Source organism: Carcharodon carcharias, chromosome 2, assembly GCF_017639515.1.
Source record: "Carcharodon carcharias isolate sCarCar2 chromosome 2, sCarCar2.pri, whole genome shotgun sequence".
Taxonomy (NCBI): Eukaryota; Metazoa; Chordata; class Chondrichthyes; order Lamniformes; family Lamnidae; genus Carcharodon; species Carcharodon carcharias.
Genome location: NC_054468.1, coordinates 133,630,232 through 133,651,717, shown reverse-complemented (window position 1 = coordinate 133,651,717; position 21,486 = coordinate 133,630,232). Strand labels below are relative to the sequence as shown.

The 21,486-nt window shown below is 39.3% G+C and overlaps 1 protein-coding gene across 5 annotated transcripts in view; it reads left to right on the top strand.

Annotated features, from left to right (window-relative positions):
- The window catches only part of dhx57 (DEAH (Asp-Glu-Ala-Asp/His) box polypeptide 57), a 101,734-nt gene extending 86,231 nt beyond the window's left edge, over positions 1-15,503 (top strand). For all 5 annotated transcript variants that reach the window (XM_041182836.1, XM_041182834.1, XM_041182832.1 and 2 more), the window contains 4 exons: positions 2,489-2,563; positions 7,328-7,462; positions 10,231-10,431; positions 14,589-15,503. In XM_041182836.1, coding sequence (XP_041038770.1) covers positions 2,489-2,563; positions 7,328-7,462; positions 10,231-10,431; positions 14,589-14,732 — 555 coding nt within the window. In that variant the 3' untranslated portion in view covers positions 14,733-15,503. The remainder of the gene's footprint in view (positions 1-2,488; positions 2,564-7,327; positions 7,463-10,230; positions 10,432-14,588) is intronic.
- The last annotated feature ends 5,983 nt before the right edge of the window (positions 15,504-21,486 follow it).

The window sequence follows — 21,486 nt, the reverse complement described above, 5'->3', positions numbered from 1 at the left end:
CTCTTCATCAGAACTGAGGAAATTTAGAAATAAGGCAAAATATAAGCTGGTTGAGGGGGGGTGGGACAGGTAGAGCTGGATAGAGGGCCAGTGATATTGGAGGCAAAGAAGAGATTGCCAAAGATGTCATAGACAAAAGGACAAAGGGGTGTTGACTGTGGTGATATTAGCTAAGGAATGTGCTAATGGTGACATTAAGGATAGAAAGCAGGACGAGCAAGTGACAGCCCTAGTGGGGGTGAGGTGGGGGAAGGGATCAAAATAGGCTAAAAGTTGGAGATGAAACAATGGATGGAAATACATTTAAAAATAATGGAAATAGGTGGGAAAAGAAAAATATATTTTTAAAAATTTTAAATTATTGGAAAAATGGGATTGGAAAGTGGGTGGAGATGGATTGACAGTTCATGATCTGAAGTTGTTGAACTCATTGTTAAGTCCGGCAGGCTGTAAAGTGCCTAGTTGGAAGATGAAGTGCTGTTCCTCCAGTTTGCATTGAGCTTCACTGGAACATTGCAGCATGCCAAGGACAGACATGTGGGCATGAGAGCAAGGTGGTGTGTTGAAATGGCAAGTGACAGGGAGGTCTGGGTTATGCTTGCAGACAGACCAAAGGTGTTCCACAAAGCGGTCACCCAGTCTGCGTTTGGTTTCTCCAATGTAGAGGAGACCGCATTGGGAGCAGTGAATGCAGTAGACTAAATTGAGGGAAGTGCAAGTGAAGTGCTGCTTCACTTGAAAGTAATGTTTGGGCCCTTGGACGGTGAGGAGGGGGGAAGTAAAGGGGCAGTGTTGCACCTTCTGTGGTTGCATGGGAAGGTGCCGTGGGAGGGGATTGATGTGTAGGGGGTGATGGAGGAGTGAACCAGGGTGTCCCAGAGGGAACGATCCCTGCGGAATGCCGCTGGGGGGGGTGAAGGGAAGATGTGTTTGGTGGTGGCATCATGCTGGAGTTGGCGGAAATGGCGGAGGATGATCCTTTGAATGTGTAGGCTGGTGAGGTGATAAGTGAGGACAAGGGGGACTCTATCATGGTTCTGGGAGGGAGAGGAAGCTGCGAGAGCAGGTGCGCGGGAGATGGGCCGGACACGGTTGAGGGCTCTGTCAACTACTGTGGGTGGGAAAACCTTGGTTAAGGAAGAAGGAAGACATGTCAGAGGAACTGTTTTGGAAAGTGACATCATAAAAACAGATGCGATGGAGGCAAAGGAGAGAATGGGATGGAGTCCTTACAGGAAGCAGGGTGTGAGGAGCTGTAGTCAAGGTAGCTGTGGGAGTCGATAGGCTGATAATGAATATTGGTGGACAGTCTATCACCAGAAATAGAGACAGAGAGGTCAAGGAAGGGAAGGGAAGTGTCAATGATGGACCATGTGAAAATGATGGAGGGCTGGAAATTGGAAGCAAAATTAATCAATTTTTCCAGGTCCAGACGAGAGCATGAAGCAGCACCGAATCAGTCATCAATGTTCCGTAGAAAGAATTGTGGGAGGGGGCCTGAGTAGGACTGGGACAAGGAATATTCCACATACCCCATAAAGAGACAGGCATAACTGGGGCCCATGCAGGTATCCATAGCCACACCTTTTATTTGGAGGAAGTGAGACAAGTTTAAGGAGAAATTGTTCAGTGAGAGAACAAGTTCAGCCAGACGGAGAGTAGTGTTAGATGGGGATTGTTCGGGCCTCTGTTCGAGGAAGAAGATGCTGTCAGACCTGCTGAGTTTTTCCAGCTATTTTTATTTTTGTTTCAGATTTTCAGCATCCACAGTATTTTGCTTTTATTTCAGGTTAAGTGGAGTTGATCTAAGTGAATAGTGAAATCCGCTGAAGGGCCTATTGTTCCAATTTTCCTATCTGGTATAATTCAGACCGCTTGTTACTTTTTAGGTGCATGCTCCTGTTGCCATCCCTTCCCCTCCCTCCTGCTAATGGCTCAATAGGTAATGAGCTATATCTTGTAACAATGAGCCTTACTGAAGAGGAAGGTTGCAGGTTCATTCTATGTTTTGCTCGGTCAGGAGCAGTAGCAGTAGACCCTAAATAAGGAAGGGTGGTTGGGTGGAAAAAGGTGAGCATAATCCTTCTTATCACTTTCTACTGAGCACTACTAAAGGGACACTTATGGATCCCAGGATTGTTGAGCAGGCTCACCAAGAAGTCACTTTACTCTGTAAAGTACCAAAGAATGTAATCAGAGAAATCATATCCAAGGAAAACTGATTAAAGGAGATAAATAGAAAGGCTTTTACTATTTTTTAGTGTGTGGGTGACTGATTATAGCCTATAAACAGGATTTTATTTTTGAAAAATAACTTCAACCTTTTATTTTGTCAATAATTTAATACTTTTAGAGTTCAATGTCAATAATTTTCAGTCTATAGTTCTGATACATTAGCAATATATATAAAACTGTATGTTGTTCCTGCTTGTTTTAGTCATCTTGTTATGTCTAGCTCTTGTTTTGTCAATTTGATCTTCTCTTTTAGGCCAACTCCAATGCAGAAAACATGAAGTTAATTTCAGCAATATTGTGTGCTGCCCTCTACCCAAATGTCGTCCAGGTCAGTTCAGAACTCCTCTTAATCTAACCTGCATTTTTACTCTGATGAAATAGGTTAAAGTTGAAATTTTGCTTTTGGGAGCTTGATTGTTTCCCAACATAAGGAAAAGGATCTCAGCTTCTGTTTAAAAGGATGGTAAATTCATGCTGAAAAAGGCTGCATTACCCTCTGATTTCTAATTCCAGAGGATTGCTCTGAGCAGAGAAATAATTTCAAGCATGGTATGTGCTTTCTCAGGAGCTAATGAACAAGGGAAATTGACAGGAATCAACACTTGAGGGTGTTGTTCATCACAATATTGAAGTATTGTCTAAATGGTGAGAATCAAGGGACTGGAGGAGCAGAGAGGTTTGGGAGTCCAAGTATACATCATTAAAAATCAATGGAGCACTGCAAAAACCAATGAAAAAGGCATAATGTAATGCTGGCCTTTATTTCATGGGGGGGAAATACAAAAGGATGTTGTGCTACAGTTATACAGATTCTTGATCAAATTCCATCTGGAGAACTTCATTCAGTTATTGGTTTTGCACCTCAGGAAAGATATAGTGGTCTTGGAGGGAGTGTAGCATAGATTCACCAGAATACTACCGGGGTTAAAAGGGTTAATTTATGCAGGTTGCATAAACTTGACTTGTATTCCTTTGAGTTTAGAAGACAGATGTTTAAAATGATGAAAGATTTGGTAGGGATATACGGAGAAAATTTCCTTTGGTGGCCAAATTGAGAACAAGGGAGCATAACTTTAAACTTTGAGCTTGGCTGTTCAGGGGTCATGTGAGGAAGCACTTTTTAGCACACCGGTACAAACTTGGAACAATCTCCCTCAAAGATCTTGAGGTTAGATCAATTTAAACTTTCAAAACTAATATTGATAGAATTTTCTTAAGCAACAGTATTAAATGTTACTGAACCAAGGAGAGTAACTGAGAGTTTAGATACCGTTAAGCCATGATCGAATTGAATTATGGAATTAGCTTGAGGGACTAAATGCCCTACTTTCGTTGCTATATAAGAGGCTTTCAAGATTTTTTATTGGGTAATGGTATCAAGAAATGTAGAGCACAAGTGGGTAAATGCTGTTGAGGTGCAGATCAGCCATTTAGATGAATGGAGCACCTGGCTTCCCCACAGCGACTTCAACTTACAGCACAGGCAAGATCTTATACAAAGTTCAGCAGATGAAATCTAATACATACAATCAAACCCTCAGCCATACAGGGAATGAACTGAACACATGAACTTTACTATTCTCTATGGCAATTCATTTTCCCTTCAGATACATTGCAAAACAATAATCTTAAATTTGTCAATCTTTCCCCTTTCTCTTGTAATTTACTGCTAGCTGCTTCTATTACATGTCGACCTTCATAAAAACTACCTTTTCTTGTCAAGTTTGATTGGTACTATTAGGGGGTAAACATCTTCAAGCAGTTATCTTGATTCCCAAACATCATCTGTTCTAGAACTGGCCACTAGAAGGTGTGCAACACTCACTTAAAATGACTGGTTTTATTTTTGTCACTCCCTTCTTAGGGAAAAGGGTGTGTCCTCTATTCTCCACTACTTCATAATGGCAAGGCAGAAATCGATAATTGTCATGTGGCAAATTGCAAACTTCCATCCTATCTTTCAATGGCTATATGTAGTATTTACAGCTTAGAAGCAGGCATTTTTACTCGACTGGCCTGTGCTAGTGTTTATGCTTCATTTGAATCTCTTCCCACATGACTTAATTTCTTCAAAATATCTTTCTATTCCTTTCTCCTTGTGTACTTGTCTAGCATTCCCCTTAAATGCATCTATGCTATTTGTCTCAACCACTCCATGTGGTAGCTAGTTTCACATTCTAACCACACTGAGTAAAGAATTTTCCTTATTGAATTTATTGGTGACTACCTTGGATTTATGGCCACTAGTTTTGGGCTACCCAACAATTTGAAACATATTTTTCTCTGTGTCGACCCGATTTAAATTCCTTCAAAATTTTAAAGACTGCCCTTAGGTCAACACTCAGCCTTCTCTTTTCTAGAGAAGAAAAGCCCCCAGCTTGTTAGATGTTTCTGATAGTTATAATCTCTCAGTTCAAATCATTATTGTAAATAATTTTCGCACCTATTCCAGTGTCGGTTGTTTTTGTGATTTGTAGACTAGATTTCAGGACAGTGTTTTAAGTTTGTAATGAATCTTCAATGAGCTGCAAATTTCACCTATGACATTCATTTTATTGGCAGGAAAAAAGCAACTGTCTTCTTCTAACTTTTTAAGGAACAGCATGGGAAGGTAACCAAAAAAAAGGGTATTAGTGGCTACCTTCATTAATATTCAACTAGTTTTGACAACAAAATGAAGCTTTTGGAAACAATTCAGGACAAAATTAACAGCCACTTGGACAAATGTGGATTTATTAACGAGAGCTAGCATGGATGTGTTTAAAGGCAAATGATGCTTAACTAGCTTGATGAAGTAATAAAGAGGGTTGGTGAGGGTAATGAGGTCAATGTGATGTGTATGGATTGGAAAAGCCGTTTGGAAAATGTGCCATATAAAGTTGAAGCCCATGGAATAAAATGGGAAGTGGTAGCATGGATGCAAAGTTGGCTGAGTGACAGGAAACCTAGGGTAGTGGTGAATGGTTATGTTTTGGACTGGAGGAAGGTATACAGTTATGTTTCCGGGAGTTAGTATTGGGACAACTGCTTTTCTGAATCTATTGATGAATTATACTTGGGTGTACAGGACACAATTTCAAAATTTGAAGATGACATAGAATTTGTAAGTATAGTGAACTGTGAGGAAGATGGTGATAAACGTCAAGGGGACATACACTGGTGGAATTGGTGGTCATGTGGCAGATGCAGTTTAACACAGAAGTGCAAGGTGATATATTTTGATAAGGAAAAATGAGGAAAGGCAAAATAAAGGGTATAGTTCCAAAGGGATGCAGTAACAGAAAGACAGGACACGTTGAGAAAGTGATTAAAAAGGGATCTTGGGCTTTGAGTAGAGGCATGGAGTAGAAAAGCAAGGAGGTTGTGATGAATCTTTATAAAGCACTGTTTTGGTCTCAACTGGAGTATTGTGTCCAATTCTGGGCACCAGGCTTTGTGAAGGTCTTAGAGCGGATGCAGAAAAGATTCAGGAGAATAGTTCCAGGGATGAGGGACCTCAGTTATGTGGATCACATGGAGAAGCTGGGTTTTTCTCCTCCGAGAAATAGAAGTTGAGAGTAGATTTGTAGAGGTGATCAATACCATGAGGGATCTAGGCAGTGTAGATAAACTGTTCCCCTTGGCAGAAGAGTCAAGAACCGGACAACACAGATTTAAAGTGATTGCAAAAGAGCTGGTGACATGGGGGAAAGCTTCATTAAGCAGCATGTGGTTATGGTCTGGAATGCACTGCCTGAGAGGTTGGTGGAGGCAGAGTCAATCATGGCCTTCAGAAGGGAATTTGATAAGCATCTGAAGGGTAAGAATTTTCAGGGCCTCAGGGAGAAGATGGGAGACTGGAACTAGCTAAATTGCTCTTGCAGAAAACCAGCATAGGCTCTATGGGCTGAATGGGCTCCTGCTGTGCTGTAACCAACTGGTCTGTGATTCTAATGTCATTGAATGGGTATAATATTGAATATAAGTTTTCAAAATGAGCCAATTCTCTCACTTATCATATGCTGATGGCCACTTTAAGAATTATTTAGAGATCTTCCTTCTCAGAACGTGAGAAATTTATGATCCCCACAGGGAGCGATAACTTTCAAAAAGAGATTTGAATTCCCAATTACCGACTTGAAATCGTGTTGCGTGATTTCTTTAAGTTTTAAGACTTTTACTGTAAGGAAAATCAACATTCACTAGCCATTATTTAGTAGGCAACTAATAATCTAAGCTACAGAAAAGATATCTGTTAGTGTCTTTACATGGCTGGTAATCCCACACTGCGTTAATATCCGCAGAATTATAGTTTTTACAGGAACTAGTCCACAGTCACGCCCTCCTTCCAACAGGTTCGCTTCTCCCTGCTTTTCTGAGTTGTACGTCGAAAGTTGTTTCCCTCAGTCTTCTGAGAATCCCTGAACTGACTTCTAGCAGCAAGGCCCACTCCCTCCCTGGGTAAATTTTCCAATGTCCTTAAAATCTGTGCACATTCCATCACTACTCTGAGGTCAAGCTTCCACTAGCATTCTGCCTGGTAGCTAGCAAAGAACCACCTTTTCCCTGCTGCTTGTAACAGCTGATCCTTTCCAATCACTCACTCTCGGGCTCGCACTCTCATAAACTCTCTCTTGTGTTCTCTCTCTCTCTGCCTGAGAGTCTCTAAGTCAACCCATGGCAAAGCCAATCTTCTGTCCTTTGTTTTCAGATGTTAAACCTGGCATGTACATTTCAATACAATAGCACCTGACCTGAGCATCCTATTCCACTGGTAACCGGGTTGCAGCAGTTTATTGCTGGGCAGAACTAGCAGGAGGTCACATGCTCCTTTTTTACCTTGAATTAAAAGAGATAATTTAAAACAAAACAATCTTATAAAACTTCATTCTGAACAAGAATGGAAAGCAGAGGGCAAGTCTATTGATGGAATAGGGAGAAAATCGAGATATTTAAGTTTGCAGTATAGCAATGTATTTGAAGACAAAATAAAACCTCTGGAGTCATTCTCATCATAATCCAGTGCCCTTGATAGAGGAGGGAAAACATTGAAGAAAGGGAGAGGGGTCTACAATACAAATCAACTTGAAAGTTTTAATTTTTTTGTACCTAGGTGACCTCTCCTCCGAGTAAGTACGCGCAAACTATGTCTGGTGCATTAAAAGTGCTACCAAAGCCAGAAGAACTGCACTTCATCACAAAGAATGATGGAAATGTCCACATCCACCCTTCTTCAGTGAATTACCAGGTCAGTATATATGTTTTTTTTCCCAATGAAAGGTCATTTGAGAGCCAGCAGAAGCAGACCCATGCCTTGCTCGTCACTGTGGATTCATCAGGCAAGGGAGATTTTATGTTGATGATCTGCTGTATTTACTAACTGCTACGTTATCTATCTGAGCAGTTTGACCTTTGCCAAATGAACATTACATTTTTTAAATAAGTTTTTATACCATTCCATAAAACCCTAATGAATGGAATCTTAGAATCTTACAGCACAGAAGAAAGCTATTCAGTCCAACATGCCTGTGCAGGCTCTTTGAAAGAAATTTCCAATTAGTCCTATTCCTTGTTCCTTGTTCTTTCCCCATGACCCTGTAAATGTTTTACTTTCAAATGATTATCCAACTCCTTTTTGAAAGTTACTATTGTATTTGCTTCCAACATTATTTCAGGCAATTATAATTCTTTGCATTTTAAAAAAGGTAGCCTCAACTCTCCATTGGTTCTTTTGCCAGTTATCTCAAATCTGGGTCCTCTGGTTACCAGCCCTCTTGCCAGTGGAATCAGTTTCTCCTTATTTCTTTTATCAAAATCATTCATAATTTTGAACACCTTTATTAAATCTCTTTGCCTTCTGCTGCAAAGAGAACATCCCAGCTTCTGTAGTCTCTCCACAAACGAATAGGTACAAGTAATTACTACAATACTCTAAATTTGGCAATAATTACTACAATAATATCTCTTGTAAAGTGAACAAATAGACTCTCGTTAAGTTATCAAGGACAGGGTGCTGCAATTTCACAACTATCTCGCATGATGATCAAGCAATACATAACCAGTTATTGAACTTCAAAGTGAATTATCAAAGCGTATTAAGATATTTCTAAGACATGACATAACTTGCTCAATTGATAAAGAAAAATAACTTGAATATAAAGCTCCTTTCATTTCTGCAGGATGTCCCAAAGCAGTTAAAATATAAGAAAGTACTTTTAAAGCGTTAGACAGTGTTGTAATGTAGGAAAAATGACAGCCAATTTGTTCACAACACAGTCCCATAACAGCAATGATCAGATGATCTGTTTTTGTGAAGTTGCTTTACAGAATAAATATTGGCAAGGGCATTAGGGAGAACTTCCCAGCTCTTCTTTGAACTACTGCTGTGAGATCTTTTATGTTCTCCTGAGGGGGGGTTGACTTGATGTAAATCATTATTGTCTATCACAAGATTGTGCAAATGAAAACTCAGACCATGGTGTTTAGTCTACACTTGAATCTAGATTAATTGTGCTGTACAATGTGCCTGAAAGTGAGCTCAGGCATTTGTTTTCTAGGTCACGTTCAGTTGCTCAGTTCACATTCCTTCACCACTGATGTTACCTAGTTCATTCAATTTTTACAACTAAACAAGAGGATGTGGCCCTTGATCGCATTAACCCTTGAACATTGCTTTTCAAACTGTCCCACCATTCTTTTAAGTATTGCCAATCATAAAAGTATGTACCAATCATCAGCCTCTTGATTGAAGCCAGCTCCCCAGTTTGATGCAGTGAGGAGTATTGAATTTAGGTATACCGAAACTGGCCACTCTCGCCATTCGTAATACATTTGGAAATTCTTTAGCCACATGCAGCTTTTGAAGTTGGCCTTAAATATCAGCAAATCGAAGGTAACGTCACTATCAACAACAACTTATATTTATTTAGCACCTTTAATGTAGTAAAAGTTTCCAAGGCACTTCACTGGAGTGTACTCGGACTAAAACCAAGCCACATAAGGACACATTAAGTGAAGTTACTAAAGCTTGGTCAAAGAATTAGGTTTTAAAAAGCATCTTCAAGGAAGCGAGAGAGGCCTAGAGATTTAGGGAGGGAATTCAAGAGCTTAGGACCTGGACATCTGAAGACACAGCTGGCAGCAGTGAGGTGTTGGAAATTAGGGATGCACTGGAGGAGAGCAGAGTACTTAAAGGTTGCAGTGCTGACGGAACTAACTGAGTGCAAGTTCATGGAGAGATTTGGACGTGAGGATGACAATGTTAAATTTGAGGCGTTGCTGTTCTGGGTGCCACTGTAGGCACACAACCACAGACTTTCATGATGTCAGTGCTTCCTGCAGTAGTGTAACTTAAATTGGATGCTTAACTGAGTAGCAGCGTTGAATGTGTTTCCCAAAATCTCTGTGGCATCGACACATCAGGTGTCAGTCAAGGCTTAGTGGCAGCAAACTTGCTGCTAAGTCAGAAGGTTGTGAGTTCAAGCACCAATGTAGAGACTTGAGCACAAGGTCCAGGATAACACTCCTGACCTAGTACTGAGGGAGGGCTGCATTGTTGGAGATGTCATCTTTTGGATGAGACTTTAAACCAAGGCCTCATCTCTCAGAAAATAAAAAAAACTGTAAGGCACTATTTTGAAGAGGCACAAGTGAGTTCTCTCAATGACCTGGACAACATTTATCTCTCTATCAACAAAACCAAAACCAATTATTTTATCATTATCTCATTGCTGTTTGTGGGACTTTGGCTGTGTGCAAATTGGCTACCAGATTTCCTACATTACATTGACTACACTTTAGTAGTAGTTCATTAGCTGTAAAGTGCTTTGGAACACCTGAAGATCATGAAAAGTGCTACAAAATGCAAGTTTTTTTAAAAAAACTGCACTCCATTAAAATTATTACCTTATAGCCCATTAATGATTAACTTTTTTTTTGCTCAAATAATGGATTTTCATTGGGCTGCCCTGTATAAAGAACACAAATATTAAATCATTCACTATATTTGGATCCTAGGTCCGGCACTTTGAAAGTCCTTATTTGGTGTACCATGAGAAGGTGAAAACCAGCAGAGTATTTCTGCGAGACTGCAGCATGGTTTCTGTGTACCCTCTGGTGTTGTTTGGAGGTGGCCAGGTCAGTGTGGAACTTGAGAGGGGACAATTCATCATCTCCCTTGATGATGGATGGATTCGCTTTGCTGCTGCTTCCCCTCAGGTAAGGAGGCATTTTCTTTTATCAATTGAAGGTAATTTGTTATTTCTTTGAAGTCATCATTCTGTGATTGAAATTGAAACATTGAAATTGAATAACGCTCTGCCAATAAGAACTCATTTGCAAGTCACAGCAGTCTGTAAACCTAGCCTGTTTAGATAGGAAGATACTGCATTCCATCATTGTTTATGCTGTATTAGCTGACTTAGCTGCCAAGTGTTTTAAAACATTGGTTATTAAAACTGTTATCATTCTCTTGGACAAGAGAGGAGAGGCATTGTCATCCTGATCGTAACAATGGGTGAGAATAGGATTGAGTTTGGCAATAATGCTAACTGGTAGAATAGTCGGTCAGCAATCACACCTGGGGAATGATCACCCAAGGGAGACACTGAATGGCATTTTGCCATAGGAATGTTCTGTAGCAAGAGTTAGCTGACTATTGAGAGGATGAAAGTTGGAGGAGAAATAAATTGGAAGTGATATTATTACATATACTGTGACAACTGTTGGTCAAAAGGATTATATGTTCCCTGGCGGACTGAACCTTGATTAGATTGTGAAACTTAACTTTGAGTAACAGCAGAACAGACAGGGTTAATAGAAGCATTGCGAAACACCTGCATGTCACCTATCAGAACCTTCCCTCCCTCAAAGCAGAGAGATAACAGATGCCTGACTGTGAGTTTTCTACTTTGATACACTGAGACATATGAATGATCAGAATGACTTGCCCTCCTCCCCTCCCTTTTCAATGTCTTGTCTCCCCTCCTTCTGACATTATTTAAGAGTTTACTTTCAGGAAATGATGGGTACAAATGTAAGCCCTATTATGCCCAGCATTATTGTACTATATATAGGGTAAATCAATTAGTGGAACAGTGGCAAATGCAATTTAATATTGTGTAATATACTGATCATAGTGAGAGAGAATGCAGTGGGGAGTGGTTGAGACGTTGGGGAGACGTTGGTATTTTATGATTGGTGTCAGTAGTTAGGGATAAAGTTCAAAGAAATCTGAATCTGGGTGATCAATGGACCTAACCAGAGCAGAGCAGAAAATTAATAAAGCAAATAGAAAGCTGAACTGGAAAACAAAAATATTGAGTACAAGTCAGGAAATTATCAATAAACTCTATGATGCTTGAGTCATTTCACACGTTAAGTATTGTGTCTATGCCCTTTTTATTCATGGCAATCTCTCATGTAGTCTACAATAGACACAGACAAAAGATGAGGAAACCACCAGTGCCAGAGAACGTTGGGAGTCATAGGTCCAAAACTCACATTTTTCCTCCCAAATGCTGCACTTTCCACTTGTCATGTCTCAATTTGCTTGTCTACTGCAACCCAAAATTTCACTTTCTGAAAGTAATTTGCTTTTGAATTAATAAACATCTTTGTGACGCTGGTTGCATAAATTGACTACTCTCAGATATTTCCATAGTTTTTATATTTGCACACAAGAACACGCTGTGTCCACTGGGTTCTCCTGTTCACAAGGTGAAACAACTTATCGTGATCTATATTATCTAAACCCTTTAAAATCCTAAAACAGCAATCACATCACTTCCCATTCTCTTTTCCAGTAAGAACGTACCCAATTTACAGAATCATAATACAATCCCTCCATTGTTTCAGTCATTCTGGTTGGTCTCTTCTGTGTCCTTTCATTAGCTGCAGTGTTCGTTTGGTATTGTAGTGAGCAGAACTGTATGCAGTATTCCAAGCACGATCGCACCAATGATTTGTAAAGTGGCAGATTTACTCCACTATTTCACCTCAATATTGGCTTTTGAATAATCCCAACATTTAATGTTTTCCTCAGTCACCAAGCATTGTTGCAATCACTTCAATTTACAGGCATTCAGGATCTCCCATGCGTTTTTCCTTTGCATTATTTTCTTTCTTTTAAGTAATAGTCCCATCTTAGACGTTTTGTCCCCACATGAAGCGCTTTGCTTCACGTTCTAACATTGCATTACATTCTAACATCTGTTACTTATCACAAGTATATTGAAATCATCCTGTAGCTTATCCTGTTCAGCTTTGCAATGTACTGACTTCATTAACTTAGTATTGTCTGCAAATTTAACCATTGCGCTTGTGACTCCTAGCTCCAGATCATCATTAATAAAGATATTAAAGAAAAGAGGTCTCAAAAAAGCCCTGTGAGACCTCAATGGTAATATTACCCCAGGCTGATGACAATCCCAGTATCATTACATATTCATTGTAAAATACTTCCACTGATTCCCGCTTTCTATATTTTTAGTACCAGTCTTTCCAGAGGGTCTGTATCAAAGACTTTATTGAAATCCAGATACACCACATGCCGCACACTGCTTTGTTATGCCCTCAAATAAATCAGTAAATTAGATTGCAAGACCTCTACTTTGTGGATCTATTTTGTCTATATTTTATGATTTTATTATTATGCAGATACTCCGTGGTCTTATCTTTAATAAGGATCTCCATTGCTTTGCACACAATAGATGTCAAACTCACTGGTCTGTAGTTTCCTGGGTCATTTTTGATACTTTTTAAAAAAAAATAGGGGTAACAGCTCTTTCTCTGGGCATCAGTATTGAGCATATCTGGAAGATTTTTGCCAGAGTTCCTGTAGTTTCCTCCATTAGTTTCTTAAGAATCATCAGTATCATTTACCTAATGTACTGATGGACTTCAGAGAGGCTTGGTTCTAAATTGGTAATTACTTTTTGGAGTTTGAGATTCGTATTCCTACATGACAATTAAATAAATGATGAGGATGGATATATTTCACCAGTTTTCCTTTGAAATGAACCATTTTGCAATGTCAGTTTCTTAAATGCGAGTTGACAGGAGACAGAAATGCTCATTGCCTTTACTTATAAAGTTCAATAAATATCAAGTCAAAATTACATGTTAGATTGTTTTCAGCAATTAAATATTTGTTAGACATGTTTAGTATTCAAACAGTTAAATTACAAACTGGAACCTAAGCAAATATTTAACACAATCTTAACACACCTGTAGGATGAGGTTAACCAGTTTCCACTTCAGTGGATAAAAGCCATTTCAACACACCATCCTGCCCTCATACCCACGTGTCTGTCCTTGACCTGCTGCAATAGTCCAGTGAAGCCCAACGCAAACTGGAGGAACAGCACCTCATCTAACGATCAGGCACCTTACAGCCTTCCAGACTTAACATTGAGTTCAACAACTTCAGACCATGAATGCTCTCCTCCCTCTTGACCCCTTTCTTAATCCATTTTTTAAAAATTTATTCTTTTATTTACTTTTTTAAAAATCCTTTTCCCCCAAACACCTTTTACCCCACAGGGCCATCTGTCACTTGTTTTTATGTTTTGTTTTCAGAGTGCTGACCCTTGCTCTGCTATTAATATTTATGCCACTGTCAGCACCTTCTTTACTCTCTACCACTACCATTAACGCTCCCTTTGTCTTGTGTCCATGACATCTTTGTCAATCTGTCCTTAGCTGTCACCTATCCCTCACCTTCTGTCTCGTTCCACCTGCTCCACCCCCTCTAAAACGGTATAAAATCCATCACATTTCTACTTCTCTTTAGCTCTGAAGAAGTCATACGGACTCAAAACGTTAAGTCTGTTTCTCTCTCCACGGTTCCAACCAGCTGAGTTTTTCCAGCATTTTTTGTTTTTATTCCAGTTCAGTGGAACTTAGTCTCTTCTGTGGACTACATTGAAATTATAGATAGGAATCGGACAAACTATATTTATTTTATGTTTGAGCAGTTTTACTTTTTAAACCTGTGCCATTAAAATAAGCTCTTACATTTACTTAGTGTGGTTTATAGACATGGGGTTCAAATTGATGGTTGAAGCAATGCTGAAAAATAATCAGGTGGGTTAAGCTTTTAATATTAATAGAATTGTTTCAATTGCCCAAAGAGGTGAGGAAGAAATTTTCCATATTTTTCCCCTACTTGGCTGGAGTTTGTATCTGTATCTCTCAGGAAATTACATGGTTCAAGGTGGATAGGAAGCACAAGACATCACAACTGTATGGGAAAGGCTAGATAAAACAGAGTCTTTTGCTGTCCCTCATTTCCTTGCTTCATGTGTATGTATAGATGCCTACGTATACACTCTCTTTTTAACCAGTATTTCTTCTTGCTCTTGTACTTTACCCAGATTGCTGAGCTAGTTAAAGAGCTTCGCTGGGAATTAGACCGGCTGCTGGAGGATAAAATCAAGAAACCCAATATGGACTTATGCACTTGTCCACGGGGATCACTCATCATTGATATGATTGTGAAACTTATAACCACTCAGTGATGACCAAGCTGGAAAAGATTTCTGGCCAAGGTAGCATTCAAATGCACTGAGGACTTAGAGGGAAAGCTGCTCAGCCATTTTCACTACCATCCCAAACACTGGCAGCAGAATTCAGATCTGTTATTCTTGTAAGCACTTTGGATGAAAATAGAAGTGATTGAACTGCTTGGTCCAACGACATTATGCACAAATATTTGAAACAGTGCAACAAGCAAAAACCTACTGGATCTATTAATAAAGAATATGTTACTGACAGCCCCAGGTCCACAACAACTTTGTAGTACAAGTCACATATTTACTGTTCAACACAGGGCTTCCATGGAAGCGCGCGGACACTGTGGATTATCATCACTGTAAATTTACCGACCGAAATCTTAACATGCCTGTGGGGTGAGGTTAACTGGTTTGCACTTCAGTAGAACATAGCTTTTCCCAGAGAAATGGTTGAGACCAACTGTATCGCTGGCATTGGTTTTGCATCATGGAGTGACTGCTACTGCACTTCAAGATTTTGGTTCATTGGCCCATTCACAAAGCATTTGCATCGGACAGAGGAAAAATATAAAATGCACGATTTTGACTGTCACACTTTCCTCCCTGTGATGTTGGAGGAAGAAATATTTTAATTAAAAGCTATGAAATAAACATCAATCTTTAAAAGATTCTTATCGCTCCAGTAACTAAATGAACTGTATTAAAGTTGTTGCACTTTAAGGTGTATTGAAATATAAATTAGTACCATAAATCCTTAATTAAAATAGGTATATTTTACATCATGTGTTGTTCTTACAAAATTCCTCTGTTCTCTGTTGCCTGATGCTTATACAGGGTAATGAGTAGATGCACACTTCAATGGGGAACTGGCTCAAACACAACTTGATAGCAGGAGCTAAGTAGAACAGGGTACAGTAACATAGTGGTTATGTTATTGGACTAGTAACACAGGCCTGGATTAATTATCTGGAAACAAAAATTCAAATCCTACAATGACAGTTCTGGAACTTAAATTTAATTAAATAAATCTGGAAAAGAAAGCTAGTATTAGTAATGGTAACCACGAAGCTACTAGATTACCATAAAAGCCCATTTAGTTCACTATTGTCCTTTAAGGAAGAAAACCTGCCAGCTTTACCTGGCCTGTCCTATCTGTGTACTCCAGTCACACAGCAATGTGGTTGACTCTTAAATCCCATCTGAAATGGGCTAACAAGCCACTCAGTTGTATTCAAGAAGATGGCTCACCAGCATCTTCTCGAGGACAATTAGGGATGGATAATAATTGCTGGCCTTGCCAGTGCCACCCACACCCTGTGAATGAATTGAGAAAATATATGAATCTAGATCCAATCACTGAGGGAATGGGGAAAGAATGTGATTCTTGAAATTAAACGTGAACTGACACATTCGAAGAGCTCGCCGTAGGAATTTGGATTAGAAAGCACTTACATTTATATATTGTCTTTCATGACTTCAGGACATCCCAAAGCACGTTGCAGCCACTGAAGTACTTTTGAAATTGTTGTAATGTCGGGAATGTAGCAGTCAGTTTGCTCACAGCAAGATTCCAGTGAGCTAAATGGCCAGATAATCTGCTCTAGTTATGTTGGTTGAAGGATGAATATTAACTAGGACATCAGGATAGCTTTTATGCTCTTCAAAATAGTGCCATGGACCTTTAAATGCCTGCCTTCTCAGATAATGTAAAAGTGTCACCTGAAAGACTGCACTTCCTCATGCAAAGGACAGCACATCCAAAAGTTCAGCGATCTCTCAGTACTGCATTGAAATATAAGCCTAGAAGTGGAACTCAAGCCCCACTTACCGACTCAGGAAAGAGTGCTACAATTGAACCATGTCTGACATCTGTTGAAGTACGGCTTGTAAACATTTTGAGGAAAATTTAAAGCTAAGCGGAGAGGATTTTGAAATAACTTGAATGAGGTGGAATAAAATAAAGGAGTAAAATTTCAAAATAAAGTATCAGCATTTGAAACATATATTTAGTGTCACTGAGATGTACCCTTACTCTGTGTACCTATACCCAATCCTTTATTGACTTGAGCTTTGACAAAGGACTACAAGATTCATATTCATATTTTCATTGTAATTACAGGTATACTGTGTACATTTTTAAACTTAGTTCGTTGATGTGATTTTTGAAATATTTCGTTTCCATTTACTTTAAATCTGTATTTGTAGTCTTATTCCTTTTCTCCATCTTTCAAGAGCAACAGCTTTTAATCCAGGAACACACACTGATATTTCTGCTACAGACATCAATGGTGCTGAAGACTTGTTCTTGTGTTAGTAACAGCGATGTTGCCCATATTTGTTCCTTTAGCAGATTCTGTACAAGCTGACCTGACACAGCAAGCTCCCTGCTGGATATACTGATGCATTCAGGTTCAAATAATGAGTTTAAGGAACATTTAATTCAAAATGTATGTTGCCCAGAAAGGAAGCTAAAAGCCCTTTTGTTATGGCTATACACTTATTACAATGGGTGGGGCAACTGAACAAAGCAATTAAACATTTCACTGCAGGGGTAGCTCAAGTTACACAGTTTGGTCATCCCTGCACCTGATTTTGTTAACTGCATACAAATATCTCAGTACAGGCCTGAGAAAAAAACTGTCTCATAAGAACCCTGTGCAGTAGCAGATGCTGCATGTTTTTCCAGAACAAAAGTGAATGATAGTCAATAAACTAAATTTCCCTCAATAGTACACATTCAGGAAGATCTCGGCTGTAGACTGCATGTTTCAAAAGAAATTTACGCTATTTTAGAATAGAATTTAAATGTATTATATTATCTGGTGCCTGGACTTACCAGGCATAAAGATTAGGTTAACAGTTGCAAAATATATTTTTTTAATGTAATCCCATATCTGTTTACAGATTATCAGATAATTGTGAGAGAGAAAGATTGTTCATCCTATCATAATTCATTCAGAAAATCTTGCAATCCTCCCTTTGCTGCATCTAATTGTGCCTTTATTATTCAAGTTTTTGTCTCTGCTTTTCCACCTGGAAGTCTCTATTCCTTGTGTGGATCACTGTTTACATGAAGAGAATTTCATTTATATTTTACCAATTGGCACCGAAACCAGAGGTGAGCCGTATGGCTTTTTTCTGCACTATCTCTAGTGTATAAAATCTCCCTTGTTTCTTGTTGACCAGATGTGACCAGATATTCCTCATTATTCTGATTTGAGACACTGTACAGATTGTCAATGTTTCATCTAGACTCTTGGATAGCTTTGGTTGTATAGTTCAACAATCCACTAGTTTTGTTGATTGCAGCTTTACATTGATTGGACATGTTGAAGTCTTTCAAACTTGATTAAATGCCTTTTGGAAGTCCATGTTTACTTTCTCAAAGAAGTCAAGGAGTTTGGTCAGGTAGGATGTGCCACTCCTACTACTGTTGTATTTATTAGGTCATCAACATCAACATCCTGGGGGCTACCATTGACCAGAAACTGAACTGGACTAGCCATATAAATACTGTGGCTACAAGAGGTCAGAGGCCAGGAATCCTGTGGCGAATAACTCACCTTCAGACTCCCCTAAGCCTGTCTATAATCTACAAGGAACACGTCAGGAGTATGATGGAATACTCTCCACATTCAGTCCCTCCACCATCGACACACAGTGACAGCAGTGTGTACCATCTACAAGATGCATTGCAGGAACTCACCAAAGCTCCTTAGATGGCACCTTCAAAACCCATGACCTCTACCATCTAGAAGGACAAGGGCAGCAGACACATGGGAACACCATCACCTGCAAGTTCCCCTCCAAGCCACTTGCCATCCTGACTTGGAAGCATATCGCCATTCCTTCATTGTCGCTGGGTCAAAATCCTGGAACTCCCTCCCTAATAGTGCTGTGGGTGTACCTACACCACATGGACTGCAGCAGTTCAAGGAAGCAGCTCATCACCATCTTCTCAAGGGCAATAAATGCTGGCCTAGTCAACGACGCCCACATCCCATGAATGAATTTTTAAAAATTGTACAGATAATCTTCAGTTTTACTCTGATAATTTACTCCATTATGTTAGATGGAATTCAATTCAGGCTAATGTTTGCATATGTCCATGGTTAATTTTAACTCCTTTTTTGCCTATAGGTATATTAGGTTGTTTCCAATCCAGTAGTGTCTCCCCAGTGTAATTGATTTCATCATGAATGATTATCAATGTCTCATAAATGTCCTCGATAGTCTCAACACTCTATGGAATTTGTTTTAAGCTCTGCTTGTCTGGACTTTCATCTATGTTGAAGTAGTAAATTTTGTTTTGAACTTCCCAATATAACAAGTCGTTCACAGCTTACTTTGTGAACATATGTAAACTCTTCAGAATATTAATATTTTGTATTAGTCCTCAATTTCACACCCAATTCTTACCTTTTCTGACAGTCATCTTGCTCTTGCAGTATTGAATTAATTTGCTACTGTTATGTTTTGCCAAGTCTCACTTTGCCCCTCTGATCAACTTTAGATTTTGCATATTCAGTGAATCCCATCCCCTTTCTCCCCGCAGGATTCATAAGATCATTTCCCTTTTCATTTGTAATTTGCTTGTTACTCAATTTAGGGTCATACTTATTTGATCTCGGCTTGCTGCTCTGAGATTTATATTTGTACTATTTGCACAGCATTATTCCTTTAAAGATGTTCCATATATTCTGTGGTGAGGGTTTGAACAACCTCTTCAAAATCCATTGGAGGAAACATTGAGTGAGATTTTAGAGTTACACCATGTACAATTTGCCCTGAAAAGAATAGTTGTTAACTTAAGAGTTCCTTAAAAGGGGATGGGATTCCCTTTTAGGTAGGTCTCGATGTTTTGGGCAGTACAGTCTGCCTGTCAACTAGTGAAATGATTGGAACAGGTGAAAGAGGTAGTTATATACAGTGGAGGGTGGGATCTTATTGCTGACAGGTCAGGCTATTGTTTGTAATAGGTTGCTATATGTTAAGGTTCTTGCTGCCGATCAGTCGACTGCGTAGAATGGATGTTTAAATGTGCTTCTTGAGTAAGGGTAACAGATGTTACTAATGAGAAGGTTGCTGTCTTAGTGGTTGGTGTGGTGTTGGTCGTTGTCTGTGGCATCCTTTTGTATGCCAGTGCATGATGGATAAGTCTAAAGTTGGACCATTGGATGTGGTGGTTATTAAGTTGTGTGTTTGATGATAGCTAACTTGTCCCATTTACTGTATTTGATATCCCATTTGTCTAGCATGTAGGCTGCAGCCTGTTTTCCCCCAAATGTAGTCCACAGTCACATGGTATGCTGTATATTCCTAGTTTATTATAAGATGGTTTCTTCCCTGTGGATATAAAGGATGGAGTACAGCTTCTTAGAAGATTTGTGTTGGACTTCTATGTCCACTGACTCGAGTATACATTGTAGTCTGTGCAAAATGAAACCGATGTACAGGAGGCTGACTCTTGTCTTAGTGGAAGTAGTTACAGTGTGTGTTAATCTTGTGTAAAGGAAATCCATTGAGTTGAAGTGTAGACTTAATATGGTGAAGTTTTTGTTGATGTTTCTAGTCACTGACTAAAATTTTCTCATGAGGCCATTGGAAAATGATTGGAGGATGCTCTCCACCTCACCAGGACTACAATATATACTCACGTCATCTAAAAAACTCCACTCCACCTTTTATACATACAAAGACAAAAAAACCCCTCAATAAATAAGTGGAGAGGACACTCAACACAGCGAAGTGGTGTGCTATATTAACTCAACATTATTACAATTATGCAGCTCTTCCTTGAGGCTTTTCCCTGCCTGGGTCAATGCTCTGCAACTACAATAAAAAGATTTTTCTTTTGGTTTTAAGAGCTTTCATCTTACTAAACAGGCTTCATCCAACCCACCTTCTAAAAACTGCTTATGTTTTGACAGCTGTGACAAATTCCACAACATTCCTTCACAATGAACAATATTCTGAAAAAATAGTCATCACCCTATCCCCCAATGTTAAACGATCCTTTAAAAAATTCCAGGATCCAGGTCTACCTGTGTACCAAGTTTCATTGAAATCTATTCATTACTTTTTGAGATCTATTGTTTACAGGCCAACAGGGGCAAAACATTACCTCCTTCACCAGGAATTTACAGATACCATGCTATAAATTGCATACTGTGGGGAAAACAGGACGCAGTCTACACACTAGATTCAAGGAACATCAAACCTGCTTCAACACAGTGAATGGAACAAGTCAGCTACTGCCAAACATGCGCTGGATGTGGCGGTTATTAACTCTAGATTTATCCCATTCAGCACATACAAGATGTGTCAGAGGTGCTATGGGGATCTATCAACACCACACTGTCCTTCAAAACAATGGCATCTCATCAGTGACGTTACCCTTACTCAAGAATCACATTACCATCCATTCTGCACGGTCAACCTGTCAGCAGTAAGAATGTTAACATGTATTTACCTATTATAAACAAATACACTGACCAATCAGCAGTAAGATCCCACCCATATTCCCATCCTCCACTATATTTAACTACCTCTTTCCCTATTCCAGTCATTCCTCCAGACGACAAGCAGCATATGTTGCCTGAAACGTCCAGATTCTTCTAAGGAACTCTGTTAAGGTAACGCCTGCTCTTCTCTCAGCAGATTTTGCATGGTGTAACCATAAAATCTTCTGACTCAATGTTACTGCTCTCACCATGAAAACCATAAAACAACTTTCAACTGGCGGAAGGTATTCTCACCT